This window comes from Chroicocephalus ridibundus, chromosome 2 (assembly GCF_963924245.1).
Source record: "Chroicocephalus ridibundus chromosome 2, bChrRid1.1, whole genome shotgun sequence".
NCBI classification, from domain to species: Eukaryota; Metazoa; Chordata; class Aves; order Charadriiformes; family Laridae; genus Chroicocephalus; species Chroicocephalus ridibundus.
The window spans coordinates 49,983,704-50,006,355 of record NC_086285.1 but is presented as its reverse complement, the minus strand read 5'-3'; the positions used below and the strand labels follow the sequence as shown (position 1 = coordinate 50,006,355).

General features: G+C 41.2%; 1 protein-coding gene across 4 annotated transcripts in view; it reads left to right on the top strand.

Moving 5' to 3' along the window:
- The window catches only part of MYRIP (myosin VIIA and Rab interacting protein), a 234,007-nt gene that overhangs the window by 175,436 nt on the left and 35,919 nt on the right, over positions 1 to 22,652 (top strand). For all 4 annotated transcript variants that reach the window (XM_063325386.1, XM_063325385.1, XM_063325387.1 and 1 more), the window contains 6 exons: positions 3,500 to 3,636; positions 5,317 to 5,397; positions 6,009 to 6,106; positions 6,412 to 6,492; positions 8,073 to 8,222; positions 20,238 to 20,415. In XM_063325386.1, coding sequence (XP_063181456.1) covers positions 3,500 to 3,636; positions 5,317 to 5,397; positions 6,009 to 6,106; positions 6,412 to 6,492; positions 8,073 to 8,222; positions 20,238 to 20,415 — 725 coding nt within the window. The remainder of the gene's footprint in view (positions 1 to 3,499; positions 3,637 to 5,316; positions 5,398 to 6,008; positions 6,107 to 6,411; positions 6,493 to 8,072; positions 8,223 to 20,237; positions 20,416 to 22,652) is intronic.

Here is a 22,652-nt window from a genome sequence, read left to right as displayed (position 1 = left end):
CATAGTCTTTCATTATTCTGGACTCATGGACTGCTTTTGCAGAACACAGCTTTAAAATACAGGTCAGCATTAAAGGATTTTGAAATAACGTGAAAATGCTCTTATTTCTCTTTTGAGTGGGTCCTTTATTTTGGTATCTATAAGAGAACTACTCTCTTCTCCAAATCCTTTCTCCTCAGGAGGAATCAGCAGGGACATTGTGACTTATTTTAAAGTTAAGAGGCTGAAAAGCTTTAGAGAAGGCATTGTAATCTGCTATAAAATGTGTGCAGGACAGAGGCATAGATTTGGAATTGTTGGTAGCCCTCCAAGACGTAGGAGAGAGAAGCATGAGATGATTAGATTACTCACAAAGTGTTAATCCTGCAGCAATGAGAAAATTTTAAAAAAAAAGTAATCCCTATCCTTGTGTTTACACCAGATTAGCTAGTGCAAAGTGGTAAGCATGTTATCATTACAAATAGAAACCCTGTCCCTAAAATTATGTTAGTTGCGAAGCAGTATCTCACATCATTAAAAAATCAGTACTGTTAGCTTTCTATTTTTACAGAAAAAGTATTGATCAGACCCAGAAAAACATGGTAACATGGGGAAAAGATAGGGAAACAGGCTTGCAGTGGGCCCCATCTCTTGTTTTTCCCAAGTCAGGTCAGCATTCATAACCAACTGTCTTAACTCTTAGATTTTGTAGAATGAGATAGTCATTGTTGACTATCTCAAAGTCAAAAAAGTTGACTGTCTGCTTTTGGTACCTTGTCACTCAGTCTGAATATTGAGAAATGAGTCTACTTGGCTTCCAAGAAGATGAAAAGTTTAGCATTTTGGGCTAGTGGAGCTGAGGTTGCTCGGTAAGCATTCTAAAGTAGTTGGTAGGGGTCTTGAAAGCCCTAAAGCAAAGTATCTGAGGACTCACAGTGATGTGAGTCCACCAGTAGTGATAGTGCTGAGACTATTTTGTGAACAGCGTGGAGAGCACTGTGTTCCCTGGGCAGAAGAGCATCCTTCCTGGCCAGTACCTCCTGCTAAGCCACTTCCAACCCAGTCGTGCAAACTTAGGTTTTATCCATCATAATGATTGCGACTCTGCGCTATTGACTGAAATCTTACACTGCCAGCACCTGTAGAAACTCAGTGGACAAAAGTGAATCAAATTCAGCAAGCAGAAAGCGTAGTGTTTGTTCCTTTCTGACACAGTTTCCATGAGAGCAAATGGTTCCTGCCCTCAATGAAGTCACATTCGCAAAGAATTGCAAGTTTGGGAGACAGATTTGCCTCCATTTGTAGATTCATCACTGCGCCAGCAGCCAAGCCACGGTCAGTGCGTCAGGACTTGGACAGGCGTCGTAACAGATTTCTTGGTGGCAGCGTTATAGGAATTCAGAAATCCTGTACTTCACAGACAGGCGCAGACATGCTTCCCCTTGCTCGTGCTCTGTCACCAGCCACTCACGCTTCATCAGATGTCGCTCATCTGTGAGCCCTGTGTAAGGACATTTTCCAGAAAAAGGGGATTTTTGCCCTTGTCACATGTTAGTGATGTTTGTAGAACAGTGAATATTGGAACTAATCAACCTCCTGGGAACCACAGTAGGCTGGGGATGTTACTGTGCAAATGGATAGTAAAGGGCTAATTTTCTTACATTATCTGTAAACATCTCTCCTACATCTAATTGCTGACACGCATACAGGAAAAATATGCTTCTGTTCCATTACGTGGAGAGTTGTCTTCAGTAGAGCAACTAATGCAACTTTTAAGAGTTCACAGTTTGAATACGGTAGGCTTCGTTGATTTTTATTTTTAATTTCCCACTGCTGGTGTTTGCTACTAAGCACCTTCCAGTGGTGACAAAGAAGTGGACTATATCACGATGTTCTGCTTTACGTGAAGTGGATATTCCTTTTTAGCAGTGTACTGAAACTCAAAAAATCTGGAGCCGTACTGGAAGCATTTAGTTGAAACCCCAGGTTCAGCGTATTTGTTTGTTACCAGCTGTCTCCTGAGGTTCAGCGCTGAGTAAGAACGACATTGCTAGTCTCTCAATAGGTGAGATTTTATTTGCTTATGAAATGGTGCGTGTTCCACAGAAACTGCGGATTGTGACTTGCTTTGCACTTTATAAAGAAAAGTCCAGAGTCCCTAAAGGAAAATCTAAAGGTTACAGCTTTCTGTTGTGCTCTTTTGTTTGTTTTATTTTGTTTCTCAACGGTGACCCCAGGTTTAAAAACCAGAATTAAGCCATCTGAATGTCTTCAAGACTGGAAGTGCTGAGAGTCCAACACTGCTGATAATATCATTTCTTTTGTATATTGACAACAGACACTAACCTTAGCCTTTGGTTTCCTAAAATCTTGGTATTAAGAATCATCTCTTCATTATTTAACAATCTCCATAGGGCTTCTAGTTCCAAGACCCTGATTTTTATAATTATTACAAAGGGGAAATTACTTTGCAGCATATACTAAATACCCTTTTATATGAAACGTTTTCACATCCTATAAAAGTATCTTGCTTCCTGCAATGTAAATGCAGTAAATTAATTAAAAGTAAACTACTATGACAATGTGCAGAGCAACAAATGGTCTCAAACGGTGAAGAAAACACAGAGAACTAATTCAATGTTGTTCACCGTCTCAGACTTATTTCTCCTTTCTGAAGGCTTTTGGGAAAGTCAGCTTTAATTTATAGGTGGAACCCGAGGATCCCCCTCTCCTGTGACACCCTCGGTAAGAAACATTCAGGTCCGCTGTGGGTTATCCTGTGGTTGTGTTGCCTGGAAATACTGAAGTAACAGGTGGCACTATTGCCACGTGGAAAAAAAAACAAAGAACTTGACAGTATCTCATGGCTTTATAGAAATATATGAGCTCTGGGGACAAATCCACTAGCATGAATTACTGATGTCAGTGATGCTTACGGTTGAAAGTTAGAAACCAAACAGCAGCTGTGAGTCCTTCCCCCTGAAAAAGTTTATCTGCCTGCTGTTCTTTGCTTATTCTGCTTTGAGGTTCTCTAATTAGGCTTCATATACTCTCTTGCTTTCCCCAAATAAAAGTAGTGGTGTGTATTTATGAATTATTTTTTTGTTGTGGTGCACTAATGGGCTAATGTTCTTACATTATCTGTAAATCCATGTAAATAAAGGCTATTTTTAAAACCTTCCTGTGCTGTTCCAAAGCTTGTTTATATTTTTCAAAAGGCTGTAGTGTTGGCATTATTATAATGTAAAAGGGGAGAGCACCTCTTCTGATAGTAGCAGAGCCAAATAAAACTTTGAGTAGTGTGAAGCAGATATTTGCTCATGAGTTACCTTTTTTTTTTTTGCCTATCAGACACTTGGAAAGCACAAACAGTAAAGAAGTATTCAGAAATTAATATGTTTATGCTCAGAGTCCTAAAATGTCCTTTTTTACATAAAAGACATAAAAATATGTTAAACTCTTTCTTCGGGTTTATTGTTCTGGAATCATTCCAAATATGTTGTTTATTTTTCTATTTTAGGCTCCTAAGGACCCAGTCTCTGGATTGGTACTATAATAATGTCAAAAGCCGCTTTAAGTGTTTTGGAAGTGCCAAAGTCCTAAAGAACTTATACAAGAAGCATAGACTGGAGAGTGGAGTTTGTCCTGATGCAATAGGTAAGAAGAGCTGTGTTGATTTCTTATTAGCTTATCTACTTTAACATACAAGCTGAGACAAGGGAAGTTCTGAGATTATTTCAAAAAATACTTTTTCAAGGCTTTTTTCAGTGGAGAGAGAAAAAAAGATGTGAAGGGTCTAGAGGACTGATTAAGAATTCAAAGAATGTTTAATCTTAATTATGCCACTGATACAGAAGAACTGTTATCTTCAGTCTGTAAAGTAAATTGCAGTTTCTATTCTAGCCTGTGTTCCAAAAATTTATCACAGTTCTGAGTAGTCAATGAATGAGGAAATAATTTTGCATTCAACATTTGGCCTTAGAGCACATTGCAGTGGTGTTTGAAGCAAGATTTGGTTAACATGGGATACATTCAGTACCCAAGTTGGCCAAAACTTAGGTTGTCCTCACTTTTTGCATGCTTAACTCATGCTTTTTGCATGAGTTTTGCATGCTTAAGGTTCTGAAACTGGCCACACCTTATTTTTTTATTGATGTTTGTAAATGGTTAAAAGATGCTGATTAAGTATTGGCATCACCCTTTTAAATGAAGAGACACAATTCTCCCTTAACTATGGTGTTAGAGTGCGTTACCCCATAAGAGTAATTAGAGATATAAAATGGGTTAGAAGTGGCTTTTGATGTCATACTGGTGACTTTACCAAATTACTCAAAACACTGTTAGCTGAATGTTTGAAATGTCATTAGATTTCTTGGACCAGATACTTTCCTGATGTAATTCTTTTGAAATTTGTACAGGCACTTTAATTTTTCTCTAGTCCTTAATTTATCTTTTTCTGAAATTACATGGAATGGTAAGTGGACTCTAGTCTGGAGTGAAAATTTTAGGTGTTTCTTGTGAATGTTGGCATAAAAGCTTCTAGAGAGAAGCAACCTATACATTAAGTTCTGATTTATTAGTCTTTTTGCTTTCTCTGTATCAAATTAAATTTGCTAGAAGAAGATTCCTTAACAGTTGAGAACAAATGTGTACGACGACAAGAAAGTCCATGTCTGTGAGGGCAGAAGTGGAACAATGGAGTTAAAAACTGTAGGGATGGATTCTTCAGAACTTTAATATGATGCGTTGCCTTTACTTAAGTCAAAGTCTCACTATTTTGTCCTTGAATGGAAGTGTGAACAATGCAATGATGAGTTGCAGTGGCAACTGCGCTCTCTGTGAGACCTTTCTAAGGAAGGCCTTTGAGTCTAAATGTCATTGCTAACTTTCTTCTACTCTCCGTGTGACTGTTAGGTAAACCTTTTGTTCCCTTTAAAGATAAATACTAGTATACGTGTCTGGGTTATTTATACAGAATTGCCCTTTAAAATGTAGAATCTATTTCAACCCCAAATGTCATATTAAAGGCAAATTCCCTATACTTAACTTCTACCATGTAAGTTTTATAGCTAGTAGCTTCTTCCTCTCTCTGTCTTTTACTGTACAAATAGTTTTCTCCATCCAAAATGAATGAGAGGTCTTTTGTATAAAAGCAGTTATGTTTTGTACAAAAGCTGCTGCAATCATGGTTTATACAAAAGGTAGGAGGAATTTTCTGGTTATTCCTCTTTGTGTGTGGTGCCACCGAATCTTGAGTGAATGTTCTAATCTAATAATGCCTCTGCGGTCAATGGGTACTGCTTCTACTAACGTGCGGTACTGTCTTTTTTTGAGCAGAAGGAGGTTTTTTTGAAGGAAGCTTTGAAAATGAAGGGAGCATTTGTGGCAGTGACTCTACGTTCTACCGACAGACAGAAGGTATGCTGCTAAAAACTCTTTGATTAAAACACAGTCCTTACACTTTGAATTACTGGACAAATATCCTAGAGTGCTGGTAAGCCTTGTTCACTGATCCAACAATATTTTAGCTGAAACATTTAGCAAGATACTAAAAATCCTTTCTGTACCATGCTGGGATATCTTGCTTCAGTATTACAGCTAATACACGCTTACTCTAGTGTGATTTTCTTCATGTTCAGTTTTTGTTACTTCTCTCCCATTTCCTATCCTGTACTTCTGTATTCTTTTCACTCTCTTATATTCTGTTGGTGTTTATAGGAAGTTTACAAATTTTCTTCTTATGATTTCCTCCTAACTATTTTGCTGGATTCTAAAATAAGCAACATAAAAATACTCTGTTTTATTGTATTTAATATTTACATTTAAGAAGTAACATAGAGATGCAGACAAATTTCTCTGTCTTAAGATGTTTATTTTACTGTGCATGATTATGGATTGAGGAAATGAACTTTGTCATGAATGATCTAAGATTTGAATATATGTGCAGAATATGAGTCTGAATTTTGGAGCTCATTGTGCAAAATGTACATATACAAAGAACATGGTGGTTTTTCTTATTCTTCACCTAGGACACAGCATGATGGATACCCTTGCTGTGGCCTTACGCGTTGCAGAGGAAGCAGTGGAAGAAGCTATTTCTAAGGCAGAGACCTACAGTGACAGCCTGGTAACATTAAAAAAAATAATTTAAATGGAACAATTACATTTCTTTTAATTTGGGTAGTGGTACAAAACCAAGTAGATACAGAAGAAAACATAAAGAAGTAGTCACTATCTCATGCCATACCTAAAGACTTGAGTGTGGGTTTGATGAACTTGTATCCAAGATGCATGTTGCTCTGCAGAAGGTGACGTGCAATGTAAGTACCTGTAATTTCTTCCCATAGTGCAAATAGGGCGTATTCCCCATTTCTGTGGAAAGGCTGTTTTTATGTGATTTTTAGAAACTACAGATATCCATTTTTTTTGCAGGACAAGCAGAACGAGGCTTGTTACTTGCAGGAGCACAAGGAGGACCTCATTGAAGAGCTGGCCACAACCATCGTGCAGAAGGTATGGCATGCATTTTTTCCTTAGCTTATTTAATAGCCAAAACACAGTCCTTTAGTCTGGTGAGCTTTGACTCTGCTAACAGCAAAAAGGATGACACCAACGGAGAAAGCAGAGTAAATGACAAGTTGCAACTTCAACTATCCGAGTATAGGCTTAATCAGCCACATCTGATGGAGAGATCAGTTTATAAATAAGCTTAATCCACTGCCTAAATGATGACGTACACTGTCAGAGCTGAGAGGTACCAGCCCCTCTGGTGTGTGATATCCTTGCTTGGAAGAGGAGGCCCCACCTTCATGGAATTTTACAGCTGTACTTCACTTCCCAAAAGGCACAAAGTTTCCCAAAGTAAAGAAGTGTGGCTTTTGACCATACTAGCTCTACTGCACCCTGCGTCTGCAACGCATACAGAGAAAACATCGATCATTAAAATAGAATTCTGTTAATGATACTGTGAGAGAGACACACAAAAAATCACAGAACCCTCTGTGTGTCTGATTTATGTCGCTTTTTCCGGAAAGCTCATTCTTGTCCCTGCAAAGCTCGCAGTTAGCACTGACTCAGCACTGAAACAAAGGGCTAGTGGGAACTAATACCCTTGAGTTTATCTGGACAGACTGGAGCAAAGCAAGACAAGCTGAACTGAGTGCTGCTGAGTTCCTGTGATCGGTAAAGTAACCACTCTGCTAAGTTAGTCTCCCTTTGTGTGAACTAAGCTAATTGCCACATCTTTGTATGGGATGTGGCATTTGACGATGTATGCATCAGACACCAGAAAAGGAACATGTTGTTTATAAGGCTATCAAGAAAAGCCAGAAGGGCATAAGCTCAATGGAAAATAATCTGCCTTCTTATTAATAGGGATGATAGAAGATTAATTCTGCCTATCAAGTCTTTGATAGTCCAGAGCCTATCTCAGCCAAGCTTGAATTGCTACTACTTTTGGCAAAAGCTTCCTAACAAGATCTTTTATGCCATAAAATAATACTCCATAGATATTTTGAATTGGAGTCAGAAAAGTTGTGGAAATGAAGTGCAGCAGGATATAATCTCTCAGTGCAGGGAGACAGTTAGTCTTATATGATCTCTCTCTCCTAAGACAATGTAGATTTTCAAAACCAAAAATAGTGCCTAGACACCTAACACCTCTTTGTTTTCAGTAGAAATGTGTCTAGATGCCATGGGAGCCTTTGAAATTCTCCTTATAACTAGTATTTTATGTTTCTTTGCAAACGCGCTGGGCTGAGAAAAGACTTGACAGATGCTGCTAATGTTTAAAGTGTTACCGTAGGAACAGGGTTCCATGTTTATTTAATTCACCTCTGACGTTCCTACGGGCATTGATTATAATTTATTGTATCGATGCTTATGCAATTGCAAGATGAGAGGAAATGCAGGCAGGTTGTCAGAATCATCCTTGTATGAACTGGAGCAAAAGCAAAGGGAAACTCAAGTGTTCTTCCTAGGCAGTTTGCCTTGAGACAGGGTTAGCGTAGTTTTTCTCCATACGGCTCAAAGAGTATTTTGCAAGCACCGCTTTTTTTTCTCCCCTCCTACCCCCTGCCCCCCCTGCCTTACAGATTATAAAGAAGCAGAAAAGCAAAACTGAGCAGGCCGAGGCTGACTTTGAATGGCCACCGTCCCGGAGCAGTGGCCTGGCGTCTGTGGCTGTCTCAGATCAGAGTATGCTGACTTTTCCAGGGAGCCGCAGGGGGTCCTACACGTTATGGGTGAGTGACTTGGCACAACTGTTGATGTTTTCTGCTGCATAAAACTGGAAGATTGAAATGATGGAGAAGTGTACTTACTGCCTGGAATGGTACGTAGAGACTTGCAGAGAACAAGGCATTAAACCCGTGTCTGGACAAACTGTCTCTCTCAGTTGCATCTTTTCCTAGCGCATCGTGGGCCACAGAAGTAAGTCGCAGACATTGTGTTGTATTGGCGAGTGTGTTGGGGAGGACTGAGTTTGTGATATGGGCAGTCTCGCGGCTTGATTTGAATGCTAACAGTACTCAGTGCCTCAGTCTGAATTCCTTAAGACAGTTTTCACGCTCACTTAGCTTTTATTTGGAATTTTGCTGAACGTTGTATTTTCTTTTGTACAATGTTAGATTTCTGTAATTTTTTTTTTTCTCCTTAGCCATCGTAAACAGCCACCACCACAAGCAAAAAAGTAAACCCAACCGTAGAGCACCATTTATGTCTTACACTAAAGAGTATTTCCTCCTCCTTTCACCTATTTCTCAGCACGATGCCTTTAGCTCCTGCTGTAAAGCTGAAAAAAATCTGACAAGCTGCATTAGTAACATTTTAAGAAGAGCAGCAAGTGAAAAGAAGTGAAAATAAGCTGTAGGCCTGGATATGCTGTTTCACAGTCAGTGAGGGAGGACAGTGACAGATGAGTTCCAGCGCTTTTTGATACAGCGGTTGAAGCTGCTGCTCCCCAGTGTCCTGCTGCTGCGCCAGTAACCACCTCTCCCCACCGAGCAGAAACCCCAGAGTTGAACGTGTGCTGAGCCTTAGTTCCCAGCTAAGTTTGCTAGCTTACGCTGCCGGTGAAAATAGATTTCTGCTAGAATATAAGACTGTGGGCCAGAATTGCTGAGGTACAGACTTACGTTCTCGTCCCTCACCTTTTTCGAAATTGAAGGAGTAACGCCTTTAAGCCGCTGCTGTTAACCAAGTGATAACAAGTCAGGGTGAGTGCGTTTAAGCGCTTTGCCCTGTAGCTCCTAGGCAGCTTGCTTGTGGAACATAAGAACCAGGAGAGGGAGAGTTAATTTTGTGTCTGACTCAACTGAGGGGGTTTTTTCCTGGAGTTTAAGGACAAGACCTAGGGAAACATGCTCGTCAAATCTCCAGTTATTACACCAGAAACCTGTTGTTTTCTGAGTATAACCAGACACCCTTGGAAAGGTAGCATAATTCCAATTGCGCCTATAGCTAATATAGTGTCCTCATCAACAGCAGTGGAACAACCCAGTTTCCTTTTCCTGAGCTTGCTTTCCATTCAACTTTGCTTTCATTCAGCTACGAATGGTAAGCGTGCATCTGTCAGCAGATTTGGAGGACTAAACTGTATCAGTGTATCATTTGAGAAAGTTACCTTTTCTGCCAGAAGAATTGCAATATTTTTTTCTTTCCAAAACAAAACCTAGCTTCTACAGAAGCTGGCAGAGACGCCCTGTGGCCATATGCAGAGCAGAGATCTATCTGCCTGTAGCGATAAAAACCTTTTCTTTGTAGTACCTGCCGGAGCTAACAAGGGAGCTCTTGCGACAGATTTATTAAGGCAGATGCTCCTAATGTAACCAAGGTTTTTGTAGACAGACTATGTCAGCATTTTTTTTCTATCAAAGCGACCCAAGTTGACTATTACTGGGTTAGAGTTATATACATGAACCTGTTTTCCAATAAGGATTATTTAAGTAGAGTTTCCTCTGTGTAAGGCTTTCTTTGGTAACCTGACAAACAAATTAGTAGGTGAAGCAAGCAGAAGCAGGACAGGTTAAATAAAAGGGAAGAAGAAACATGATTAACAGACCGACGTGCTGAGGAAAGGGAGGTAAGGGTAGCAAATCTTAAGGCAGTTAGGATTTCATAATTTAAAACTTGAAATTCATCTTAGAGCAAATATTTTTATTTGTCTTCTGTGTAGAAGATAGTACGTGAGTCTGGTAAGATTCAGTTACTTAGGGCAGGTACATGCTACAACGCTAGCCTTTAGAAACCCATGTTTATTACTGCATTGCATTTTATTAGCAAAATCACTTGCTTACAGTGTGAGGGGGAGTTGTAATAATTCCAGATACAACTGTGTGGTTATGTCTGCCAAGCAATTTTTCTTTTAAATGCAGCTATTTGTGTGTAGCTTATCCGTATCAGCTAGAAACTTCCAGTGGGCTCTGGAAGCCCGGCGTTACTTGAGCTGTGTAAACTGGGGACTGCACAGTGCCAAGAGACCAACTGCCTGAAACCTGCTTGATTGGAGCAGAACCTATTGATCTTCATATTAAGGAACACACAGGCACATGCGGTATCTCCCCGAAATATATTATTGATTGTTTAACTGCAGTACTGTGGTGTGGTAGTAGCTATAGATATCGGCTTTTCCTCTTTTTCTCTTAGATCTCTTTGAGATCCCTTGCCCAAGCTAAAAATAGTGATACCAGGCTGAATATTTAATTCCCCCATCTCATAAAAAGAGATGGATGGCACCATCTGTTTCTCATTACCAATAAGGAAAGGCCGTACAATGTTGGGGTAGGAGGAGCTTAGAGCAATGGGTGGATGCTTCTCTGCTCTCCCAGTCCATCTTCCCGCTCCTGGCCCCCATACATCACTGCCAGCGAGAGCAAACGACCAGTTGGCATATTTAAATATCCATGTATTTAAACATTGATGGAGTGCAGGCATCCCGGTGTGTTCTAAGTGCTGTATTAGTGGTCTTTATTTTACAGCTAAAAGATTGCATATATAAACAGAAGCTCATCCATAATTTATAGTATATAAAACAGCTAGGGATATAGGGAAAAGGAGGATTTCATTAAACACACATTATGATGCACCTCAGGGGAAGCAGAAATTTACTGGTTAAGCTAACTATAAGGTCCACAGTGTACCGACAGTTGCTTATTTTTTTCTTTTTTTTTCTTTTTTTCCCCCTTTGATTTGTTTTAAAGAGAAGGAAGGTTACACAAGCCTGAGGTCCAAAACTGCTTTGGAAATCTCAGGAGGTTTTGCAGGTGCTCTATACCTTTGTACGTTTGTCCCCAACAAATATTTGAAGAAAACCTTTTTGAAGAGGAATCCTGTTCAGCAGTCATAGGACGCAGCGGGAGAGCTGCTTCAGCTGAGGGAGGTATAACACTGTAGGAAGTTGATACCAGCTGACATCAGTTCTTTCCTGGCAACGACTCTGTATCAAAAACATCATATGTATGTCTAATTAATAAATATGTCACATCATAGGGAAGATGGAGCTTCTCGCTTTTATACATGAGTGGGGATCAGAAGGTTGGATGGCTGGGACCTGCTTCTGATGAAGCGGGTGTGCATTTATCCAGGAGCCCATCAGCTGGATCCTGATGGGTTATTTACTGTCTTGTTTCCTTCCAGAAGCAGCCAACTGCAGCGCTCTCGTCTGCCCGGAATGGGAAAGAACAGTACACTTTGAGAGGGAAAAGCATTTGGTACTTCAGAAAATAATGGGTCTTTTTTTAATTAATATTTATTATGAGAAGATGCAGCTTTCTCTGAGTACTTTCCAGGTTAGAAATCTTACTGTGGTCTGCTGACTTTACAGGTGTGACATTGTGGTCCCACTGGATTTCAGATCAAGACAGCCCTGTCCATAGTAATCTGGCTGATTTCCCTCCTTCCACTGCAGCAAAAGGATAGGATACAACTGCTTTTGCAATTCTGACTTAGTAATTAGTACCACTTTTTAAGGTTTCAGGTGGCTAAATAATCAGTGCAAGGGTAAACGTGACAGAATTGTCCTTTTGAAGTTGTTTGTATAGTTTGAGATGTATCTCTAGCACAAGATGACTGATTCTTGGTTTCATGCACTTGACAAACATCCAAGAAGACAGTTTTGGATGCTAGATATATGATTAAGCCCATGCAGGCCTAAATTCAGCTGGATTATGCTTACTGCCCGCAAACCAAGATGGGTTTTAAGGCAGGAAAGGGAGCAGGAGAGAGAGGACACAGAAGGGTGGTCATTCTATAATGTTATTTTCCAAATAATTGAGATCATATGTTGTTCTTTCAGCTTTATTTTGTTTTAATGACGTTATCCTAATACAGCGCTGGATATCACAAAGCTTTAAGGTCTGTCTTAAAATCTGTGATGCTCAGAGCTAGGCTGCCTGGCAAATCTGACTTTATTTTTAGATGAAATCAGGGTGTATATTGTCACAGCGAGAAGCAAATAAACACAGAACACTTCAGGCTTCCTCTATCAAGTGGGTGTTTGAGTAGGAGACGCAGTGATTCGCTCTGATGGGCGAGCACACTGCTGAGCACGACTTTGTAGACAAGGGTCAGAATGGGACATGAAAGGTTGCATGGGGTACTGAGCAACCTAGAAATTAATGAAAATAGAGTAATCATGCGCAGTGAAGAGTATTCTCTTGAAAAAAAAGGTGAGTTTATGTGGGAGGCTGCAATTAGACTTGAGATTAAAATGCCAGCTCACCCTCTTCCCCTACACCTTTATAGACATGCACTCTCCCAGTGGGGTACACTGGTAGCAACTTAGAATCATGTTGCCCTACACCAGAAGAGGGATCTGGCCTTTGCAGTTGCTCAGCTTTCTTATCTGTAAATAATATAGTAATACTGTCATCAGAGGATACTAACTGAGCTCTCAGTGTCTTCAAATGAAAGATGTTACACAACTGGGAAGCATCTGCGCTGTTTGTTTTTTTAAAGAGATGTAATAGAATATTTCAAGTTCAGGAGAAGGGAAAAAGAAAGGGACGTGGGGGAACGTACGAGAAACGGTAACAGCTAAATGAACAAGGGTACCTGTAAAGGCGCTGTTTAGATTACAGTTGTGTTGGTACATCTGCCCTCTATTCCTGTCAAAGCATGTAACAATTGATTTACCACAAACTTCTATAGACTTCTTCACATAAATCCATCACATTGATTGAAGTATGCTATTTTATGTTCCTACCACTTTCCTAAATTGTTAGCCCCATAAGTACAATAAAAGGATGTTTATACTCATCTTCTGGAACCAATATTTAAATCTCCCTTATAACTAGCTTGCAAACCCCTTGCAACCAAAGCATTTTCACATGTGGGGCCTGCTTACCATTTGGGGAGGGGGAGGAGGTCCCTCAGGCACTATGGATTATACTTCTGTGTGGTGATTTGTAGAGCTACTTGCATGCGCAGCAGCAATGGGTTTGTTGGCGAGTAACCTCTTGCCTCTCTCCCCTGCAACCCGTCTCTGGATCCTCAAAGTCGATTGATCCAAACTAAACCAAAATAAACGCAAACCCAAATGTGGCTTTACATATTATTAGACAGGTGTGCAGTTCATACTGCTGATGGACCTATTCCTGATTAACTGAGTCTTATCTTTGTCCTCCTTTTAAAGGAACAGTACTTTTAAGGGGATCGGCTGTCTGAGAGGCCAGTAGAAGGATGTCAAACCCACCTAAAGTGCAGCCAGGATAGGTCTGTGTCAGTAGGAAACAACAGGCCAGCTTGGGCAAACCCTGGAAGGACGGATGCTCTAAGGCTTTTGCAGGAGAGGGAGTAGTCATCTTTGCTTTCCCCAGTCTGCTATTGAAGGATTTGCCCTGATGGCTGGGATATCCTAAGCAGGATTTAGGTCAGGGCTTAAGGAAGGGAGGTTTTTTTCAATTGAGTGTGAAAAATCTCCCATTCATCTGCCTGTTTTTGCCCTCTTTCAGAAGCCATAGGGTTGTTAACAGATACTTTGCCGCGTACAAGATTAACTAAGGAACAGATGCTTGAAACCCTTGGTATTTCACTCCCACTGCTAAATGTCTGGACTGCATACATTTGAGCAGAGGGAAAATCACTTCCAGGGATAAATCGGCTGTGGCAGAGTGGCACTGTTCACAAGCTCCATGCAGTCTCCTTCCTGGTGTGGGAGTTTCCTTACCAAAGGATGCATTAGCTGTTGATGCTTAGGAGTTGCTGCTGTATTTGCTGAGGTCGGGTGGGACCTGCTGGTTCTGTCTGTGCATCGATTGTGTTCATAGAGCACAGATGAGAAGCAGGCGAGGGTTTTTTGCTGCACTGCTAGCAGGCATAGACGTAGAATTTGCAGGTGAGGAGAGGGGACGGATAAGGTTGCGTTTAAGTAATCTTTGTTTGTGCTGTCAATTCTAGGCTGCTTCCCTGAATAAATAAGGTAGTTTTCAAAGCCCAAATTAACAGCCGTCCCACAGGTCAGAGCTTGCACAGCAGAGGATCCAGAGGTGCCCTCCCTGCCCTCAGCCCCGGTGTTGAGGTCCCAGTTCCTGCAAGGGCTCCTGCCATGGGGACCCTGCAGCTGCCTTGCGCTGGTGGCACCTTGGGCTTCTCAGTCCCTCCTGAAGCTGGGAGAGTCCTCGATCTACTGTAAGTAAGTGCAGAATAAATTACATTTTTACTAGTTAAATCAGACCAAAGAAATAGGGTGACATAGGAGGGAACTGAGGAGAAAAACATGAGTGATCCAGACTATCATTTGTAGCGTTCACTCAGTTGCTTTTGGGATCTACTTTGAATTACCACCTTGGCTTCTTTTTAGAAGAAAGAGGAATTACCCATGCTCTTTCATCTTTTGAGGAAGAATGTAGAACAAAGTCTCGATATTGTCTCTAAACAATATGCATACCTATAAGAGAGTTATTCCAGGTAAAGAATCCATAGACTATCAATGTTAGACTCAATATTCACAAGCACGTTTTATAGAAAGTTGTTCTTGCTTTTCATTACTGGTTTTGTTTTTATTTATTCAGTGTTCAGAAGCATGGGCTTGTAAATTGTTATAGACAGAAGATGGAATATTTATATTTATTAAGTAATAAGAGACATTGTATGTGATTATTTTTTATTCACTCTTCCCTTCCTTCATCTTCAGAAACCACATTGCCTTTTTCTCTTCCCCTGAAGGCCAGCAATGAAACAGGACTGTACCTGCAAAAAATATTCCTTTAGTGCTAGCCCAGTACAAGATGAAGGCTGAGTTCTCTCTGTCCAGACATTATAACTATGCAGCAGAAATCCCTTGAGGAGGGGTTAAAAAAAAAAAAAAATCAAACCAAAACCAAGAGAATAATAATGTGTCTGGGTTTTCTTTTTGAAACAAACATCTCGCAGCAGATGCCAGTAGGCAGGATTCGGTGGGGAACTCATCTAACTAACGTGTTTGGAAATGCCTGTCAATACTGTAACTACATTTTGCAAGCTGTGCTGTAGTGCACAGCGATCCAGTATGCAGCACATGCCTCCAAGGGAGCAGAGCGTGCGGCGAACATAGCAAATGACCTGTTTGGTTGCAATGCCATCTGCTGATGTACTAATTTATTGCAGAAACTAACAGCTGCAGTACCTTAGTGTCCAACTGCAAACGTATACAGGGCAGCCTTGTAATTCATCACAAATAAATGCACCTGGCTGACCAGTTTTTTTGCTGAGGAACCAGAACTGGTTAGAAAAGGTGCTGGTAGCTTTAGCTGGGAGGGAAGGGTCTTCTTGACCTCTCATGTCTTTATAAATCAGGACCAAAGCTCCTACATTCCTGCCTCCTTTTGAAAAACATATTTAGGCTACTGTATTATTTGGATACTTTTGGAAAACAGACTGGATTGGTTCTTCTGCCCTGAGATTTCTTGCTGTCCAAGTTTATAGGCAACTGGTAAAGACTCGGGGCCATGACTCCTCCATTTGGCTGGTAAATATCCCTTTTTCAAATTTGAACTGATCCAAAAGCCTATCGGGGTAGCCAGCCTTACCTCTAGGACTTCTCTGCATCCATGCACAGGGAAACTACGTGGAGCACCAGCCCCCAGATAGGCTTCTCCATCCTGTTCCCTTATGTTCAGTGTTTTGCTTCCTATGCAAATGTCCACAACAGAGAAATTTCCCCAGTGGATCTACAGATGGGCTGTTATCTCTGTGACGAAGAGAGGCACAAATGCAGCACAGTAATATGTTCTTCTGCTGCCTGCCACAGGTTAGTGTGGCAGTGAAGTCAGCAGCGTGGGCAGGCATGGACGTAGGTTAGTAGCCCGTGCTGAAGCCCATGCTATGGCTCTGGGGCTGTTGCGTTAGTGGTGCCAGCTGAGTTCGAGTTGATGCGACTGTGCCAGCCAGGATTAGAGCTTTTGCTGTGTAACCTCACATCAAATAACTAACTTTCTAATTTGCTGTTAATTGCAAAAGCAACAAAAGGAGGTCTTGAGTCATTTGCTTTTCAGATAGAGTCATCAGTCAGGCCACTAATTGATTGGAGATAAACTTGTGGACAAACATTTGGTTTTGTGCTCTAAAAAAAATGGCCTTGTTTATGCCAATGTATAGTGATTTGTTCTCATGCTGGGATATGCTTGTGTCCTATTCCTACACGAGGCTTGGCTATTGATACTCCTTTTTTGTATCGTTATCAGCATTACCAGTGATTTGAACTGCTCTCAGGGATGAATATTTACACTTTCTTTCCACCCATACTTGTCTGAGTAAAACACAATTCTACTATCTGTCTTGCCACCCCTATCTAAAACTGACTTTCAGAACAAGAAATAACCTAATCCTTTACTTTTATTTATTCTTCTTAATTGGAGCTTATTAGAATGCTGTCACTTCTTGATCATTTAAATCTCTCCAGTTACAAGAACTAGAGAGAACTACAAAAGTAGTAGTGAAGAGTGATAGTTCAACAGTCTCTTCCAGTAGCATCATTTGATCCTTTTTCAGGATCTGAATACAGGGGTGCAGTCAAGCTATTTTAGCTTGGCATTACTTCCCTTTTTGTGAGCCTTCTGTGACATTGAACCATCTTCAATGAGAAGAGGTGGTACTTATAGCAGAGCATTCCAAGACATATTTTATCAAAAATTCAGATAAAATGTAGAAAAAGGATGAGGATGGTCTCAAGCTAAGCTTTGGAGGCACCGAACCTTTTTCCCTTGCTGCATTTAGAGGGATTTTCCTGGGAATTAGCAGCAGTTCCTGCGTAAAACCAATTTTCTACTCTCCATAGAGAGTTGGCAGAAGCTGTGGAGAGCAGTTTCCCTGTGACCTGACCCAAAAGTTTCAGCACGCGATTTAAAAAAAAAAAAAGCAGTTTGTTTTAGATAAGCTTGTTTGGATAAGCTTATTTGAGATCCTAGGCTACTATATCACATGGGACTGTGTCTACTTTCTTGTCTGTACTGCCTTGTTTTTCAGTGGGGTGGTTTTTTTTGCCCATCAGGCCCTTCATGCTCGTCTTCTCCTTTTTAAATCCTTCAAGCTGTTCTGTATCTTCTAGTCCTGAAAGATATATCTGCCGTGTAGTGTAGACACACCAGACCTAGCTTTAAATTGCTGCGGCAGTGCTGGTGGCAGCGTTGCTGCGGAGGCACGGCTCTGGGGGCAGGATTGCTGAGCAACTTCAGTGGATTTCGTAGCCCGTGCCAAGTTCTGAGTTGCCAGGGCTAAGCTGCTGGCGGGTCTCAGGTTAGTTGAGAGCTAAGTGCAGACACACTGCCATCACTGCGATGCAGCCTTTGCTGTGATGTTTACGAAACAGCGAGTGGGCGGGTGAGAAACTGGCATTTAAACAAAACACCAGAAAAGTTGTCAAACCTACAGATTTTTTCATAATAAGAAAAAACATGTTACTTTCATTATCTGAGCCCAGGTTATCATGGAACAGACTACTTAAGTTTTTCCTGATGTTTTCTTCTCCTTCTGATGATTTGGATCTTTAAGTAATAAGGGAAAATAGATACTGGTGATTCAGCTGCAGGATATTCCTTCTTACAGGTTCTTCAGCATCTCTTATCTCTATGTGTTTACCATACACGTGGGAAAAGAATGTGCCCTGAGGGTATGTACTTGGTACTGTGAAAATAATGACAGCCACAACAACTTGCTGCTTTCAGTACCTAACAACTTTGACACAAAGATATCAGAGGGTGGCAGATGTGAGCTGGACCTAATTTATTGTAAGAATGGGAAGTTGAGTAGTTCTTGCTTTAGGACGAAGTGAAATGAGCCACAGCACAGTTCAGGCTGAGAATTTGTGGCAGAATTGTTTATATTGTCCGTATATCCTGGCAGGATGAAATAAAAGTTAACAAGCAAATTCTTATAGCAAAACAATTTATGTACCTGTCTGTATTGTGTTAAATTGTTAAGCTTTTGCAGGGTTAAGGAGGATTCAGATTATCTTGAGCAGTTGAGGATCTAGTTTGAAGTTTGAAACAGCCTATATACCCACTCGAATATAGCTGGTTTGTGAAAGTGGTCATCTGAACAATTCCCTATAATAAAATTATACAGTACTATGAGCTTATTTGCAGTAGTTCATGTCACTGAGTTTGAAAGGAAACACTCCAATACATCATGTTAGGACCTTTGTCTTTGCCTGGGCAGGATTAACCAAGTTATGCGGTCATTGCAGTTACAGGAAAAGATTTGATTCTAGGGCAAGTAATTCTGGATCTTCCTGCAGAGTTCAGAAGCCAGACTAAACCCTGCTGTTTGGTTGTGTTTCTTTTTGCTGAATCTGTTATGAAATCACACTGCTGAGCCAAGGATGCAGGAAGATTTGCAGTTAATTAAATCTTCTGGCGTGGTACAAGGGTCCCACACGGGAGCATTTCAGATGGGAGGAGGTGCAGCCAGAGAAGTGGTGAAACTTGTTTTCAAGCCAGCAGGACTCCCAGCAATGCGTATGCCATCCTGGGAATTGAAGGGACTTGAAAATAGCTGAAAGTCAAGTTATCCTTTTCCCCATCTGCACTGGTGCAAAGCGGAGCTCTGATACAGGCAAAGACTGGCCCTTTTGAGATTATCGGTTTTAGTTAAATTATTTGTAATTTGAACATCAGTTCAAATGTACAAAAATTTAAGAGTGCCAACTTGGCCTGCCTAAAGAGGCTGAGCCACTTGAAAGCATACTTCTTAATGAAACCCTGGCATATACAGGCAGGCTTTTACTGACTCCGTTGCGAAGGCCAAGACAGAGGTTTTGAGTGGTAAAAAGTTGTGGGGAAAAAGCAAATTGGCGTTTGAAAAAGTGACCTCTCTTGCCATTCAAGCTGCCTTAGCACATACTGTCATCAAAAGCAAAGTTATTAATTAAAAAAAAAAAAGGTATTGCAGCCATATAGCGTCGGACAGATGTTAAAACTTGACTTGAGCTGCTGTAGCCTTGTTCCTAAAATTACACATGTGGTTTGATATGTAAGAGTGAATTCTCCTGAAATCAGCAGGACACGCCAGCTTTCACAGTTTTTTTTAACATCTGGCCAAATTTAAATGTGACTTCTGTAACTAACCCCAGTGCCGAAGTCAAAACTAAAATGTGTGATCTATTTATTTGGTTCCAAAGGAAAGAGCCTTCCCCTTAGTAGTAGTCAGGGCTCATTAACAATCACAACAGTATTTTACCTCATTTTGACTTGAAATGTGACCTTCCTAGAAACAGATAGTTGTGGAATTGTAGGCTAGGGTGACTTCATTAAGAAGACTGCATAAAACTGCCCAGCATATTGTGGGATATGTATGTCCTAGCAAACAAAAGAACTCTGCGTTAAAATCAGTTGAGTTGCACATCTATTTTGGGGGAACAGGCTGTTTGTTTGCTTTTTTTTAATTTTTAATTTCAGCAAATTGTTACACCAGATGGCCTGTTGAGCCAACAATAGATCATCATGTCTCACCACAATGGGATCTCTTTCTGGCTAGCTCGAGTCGAAGCAGTTAGATATCAGTCCTCACCAAGCACATTCCTAACAACTTCACCTTAATTATTTCTTTCCATCTGGTCCGTGGTAGCATAAACAATTTCCTGCCTCCTTGCATAGCATCAGAAATGCACATAAATAAGCAATCTAGCGCTGAAACAATTCTTTTGAACACATTAAGTTCAATTTCTGGATGCTAGCAGAGCCCACACTTTCACGGGTAACTGAATACTCATACTAATTATGGTAAAGGGTTTGATAATTAAGTATTTCTATTTTTAAATTATGCTCTTTGATTTTTTATTCCCACAGAGGTCTCAGTCGGCGTTCTCCCTGGCTAGTGAAGATATGCCCAGTAAAGGACTAGACCCTGCATCGTCTGTGACTGAGGCTCTTTGGAGGCAGCAAAAAGGACAATTCAGGAAACAGAAGGAGCACAAGCTTTCTGCATTACCCAGCTGGAAAAGCGTGGACAGGCTAAATGAAACAAGTAAATATTTCTAGTACGAATGTGACTCTTTTTGGTACACTCACTCACACATGGGATAAATACGTCTTAAAGCAAGGACCATCTCCAGGAAATTTCTGCTGATCTCTGTGCTTGCAGGGGTCACGTGTAAAGATTTCTGTTTGGTGATGCTGTTATGACTTCATTGCTTATCTTGCCATTGTATTTTTCCAAGAAAAGATTCAAAGTTTGGGCCTTTGGGGAGTTGATTTTGGATTGTTAGGAAACTTTAGGCATCTAATTTGGATATATTTCGGAGCTTTTAAGACACAAGAGCCCCAGGGCCCTGCTTTGCCACCTGGTTATCTGTCCTCCAGCTGAGCGAGTTTGCAGCTGCTCACAGCCTCCCTTCTGTTCATGAGGTTACGTGGTGGACCAGTGAAATAATTCACATTTAGGGTTCCCCCAACACTTCTATTTTCAACTCTGATGAATTCACCAATGCAGTGTTCTGTGCAGCCCTACTAACTGCTGCTTCCACACAAGTTTGAGGAAGCTGTATGAATTGGAACTTCACGGACCAGCAGGTTCCCTATAGATATATGTCCTCTCTCTTTCTGCGCATTAGGTATGGATGTGAATATGGGTGATGGATGGTGAGTAGCTTCCTAAGTCAGCCCCTTTCCTGAGTCAGCACCCTGTGCTAGAATGCGATTCCCTGCTTACTTCAAGATGACATAAGTACAGGCTGTCATTGAAGAAGGTGGTTCCTGCTCTTGGGAGGGCCCCGTTTCCATTGCCTCTCTTGTTCTGTCTGTAGTGTTTGTGGGGCCACAAAAGTATAGCACCAGGCAACTGCTGCACAGAAGAGTTGGTTAGTTTTCATCCCCACAGCTGCACAAGGGGAAGGGCTGAATTGCAGCCCCTGGCTCCAGGTGACGGGGAACAGCAAAGCTGCTGTTGTCCTCCCATGGTGGAGCCTGCTTGTTCCTGCTTCTTCTCTTGTAACAGCTGTAGAGCCTGTCTGAGCTCTCTATCAAACTGGTTGATGAAGCTAAGCAAGCAGAAAACTTCTCTTTTGTAGGGTGAGTTTACTGGTGCTGTATGTCCCACAGCTGGCTCACTCGGCGCTGGCAAGCGGAAGCAGCATGTGTTTGGGTGTCGCGGGAACCAGGGATGGGGGCTGTCCATCAATTCGATTCATTTATCTGTAATGCCAGTTGATAACCTGGGAGGCTGAGAATTGGACCATGTCAATACCCCTCCTCCCCCCAAAAAGAAAGTGTTAGTACGAAAACCTGACTTAACTAAGTATGCATTACTTTGTGAACTGCTTATTCATCCCCCTGTCAGAACTGTTGTTCTCCTGGGCATTTTAGTGGAAGGCCTATTTCCAGTAAAGTAGTTAATTAGGTGCTTAGATTTAAGAACCCACTTCAATCCCATTGAATTCAACTGTTGAGCAATTTAGTACTTAACAATTGCTTAACCATAGCAGACTGACAAATTGACCCAGTTTCCTTTCAGGTGCTCTGCTCAGAGGATTTTTTCTGCTTCTTTCATCTAAGAACCACATTTGTGATGAAATTGTGATGGTGCCTGTTGAGCTTATAGTGAATACCTGATTGTGCTAATTTGTGTAAATACGATCTCACCTATGCAGTAGTAAGCATAGATTCATAGAATAGTTTGGGTTGGAAGGGATCTTTCAAGGTCATCTAGTCCAACCCCCCTGCAATGAGCAGGGACATCCTCAACTAGATCATGTTGCTCAGAGCTCCGTTCAAACTGACCTTGAACGTTACCAGGGATGGAGTATCTGCCACCTCTCTGGGAAACCTGTTCCAGTGTTTCACCACCCTCATTGTAAAAAATTATATCTAGTCTTAATTTACTCTCTTTTAGTATAAAACCATTACCCCTTGTCCTATCGCAACAGGCCCTGCAGTTTGTCCCCATCTTTCTTGTAGACCCCCTTTAAGTACTGAAAAGCTGCAATAAGGTCTCCCCAGAGCCTTCTCTTCTCCAGGCTGAACAACCCCAGCTCTCTCAGCCTGTCCTCACAGGAAAGGTGCTCCAGCCCTTCGATCATTTTTGTGGTCCTTCTCTGGACCCGCTCCAACAGGTCTATGTCTTTCCTGTGCATCTCTGTACTAAGACACAGAAAATGAAAGAAATCTCAACCAAGAGTTTGGGGTGTTGAGATCAGTGGGATTTTCAGTCATGTAGCCAAACAGCAGTTCACAATTCATTTTGATTACAGTTTACCCTGGTTTAAA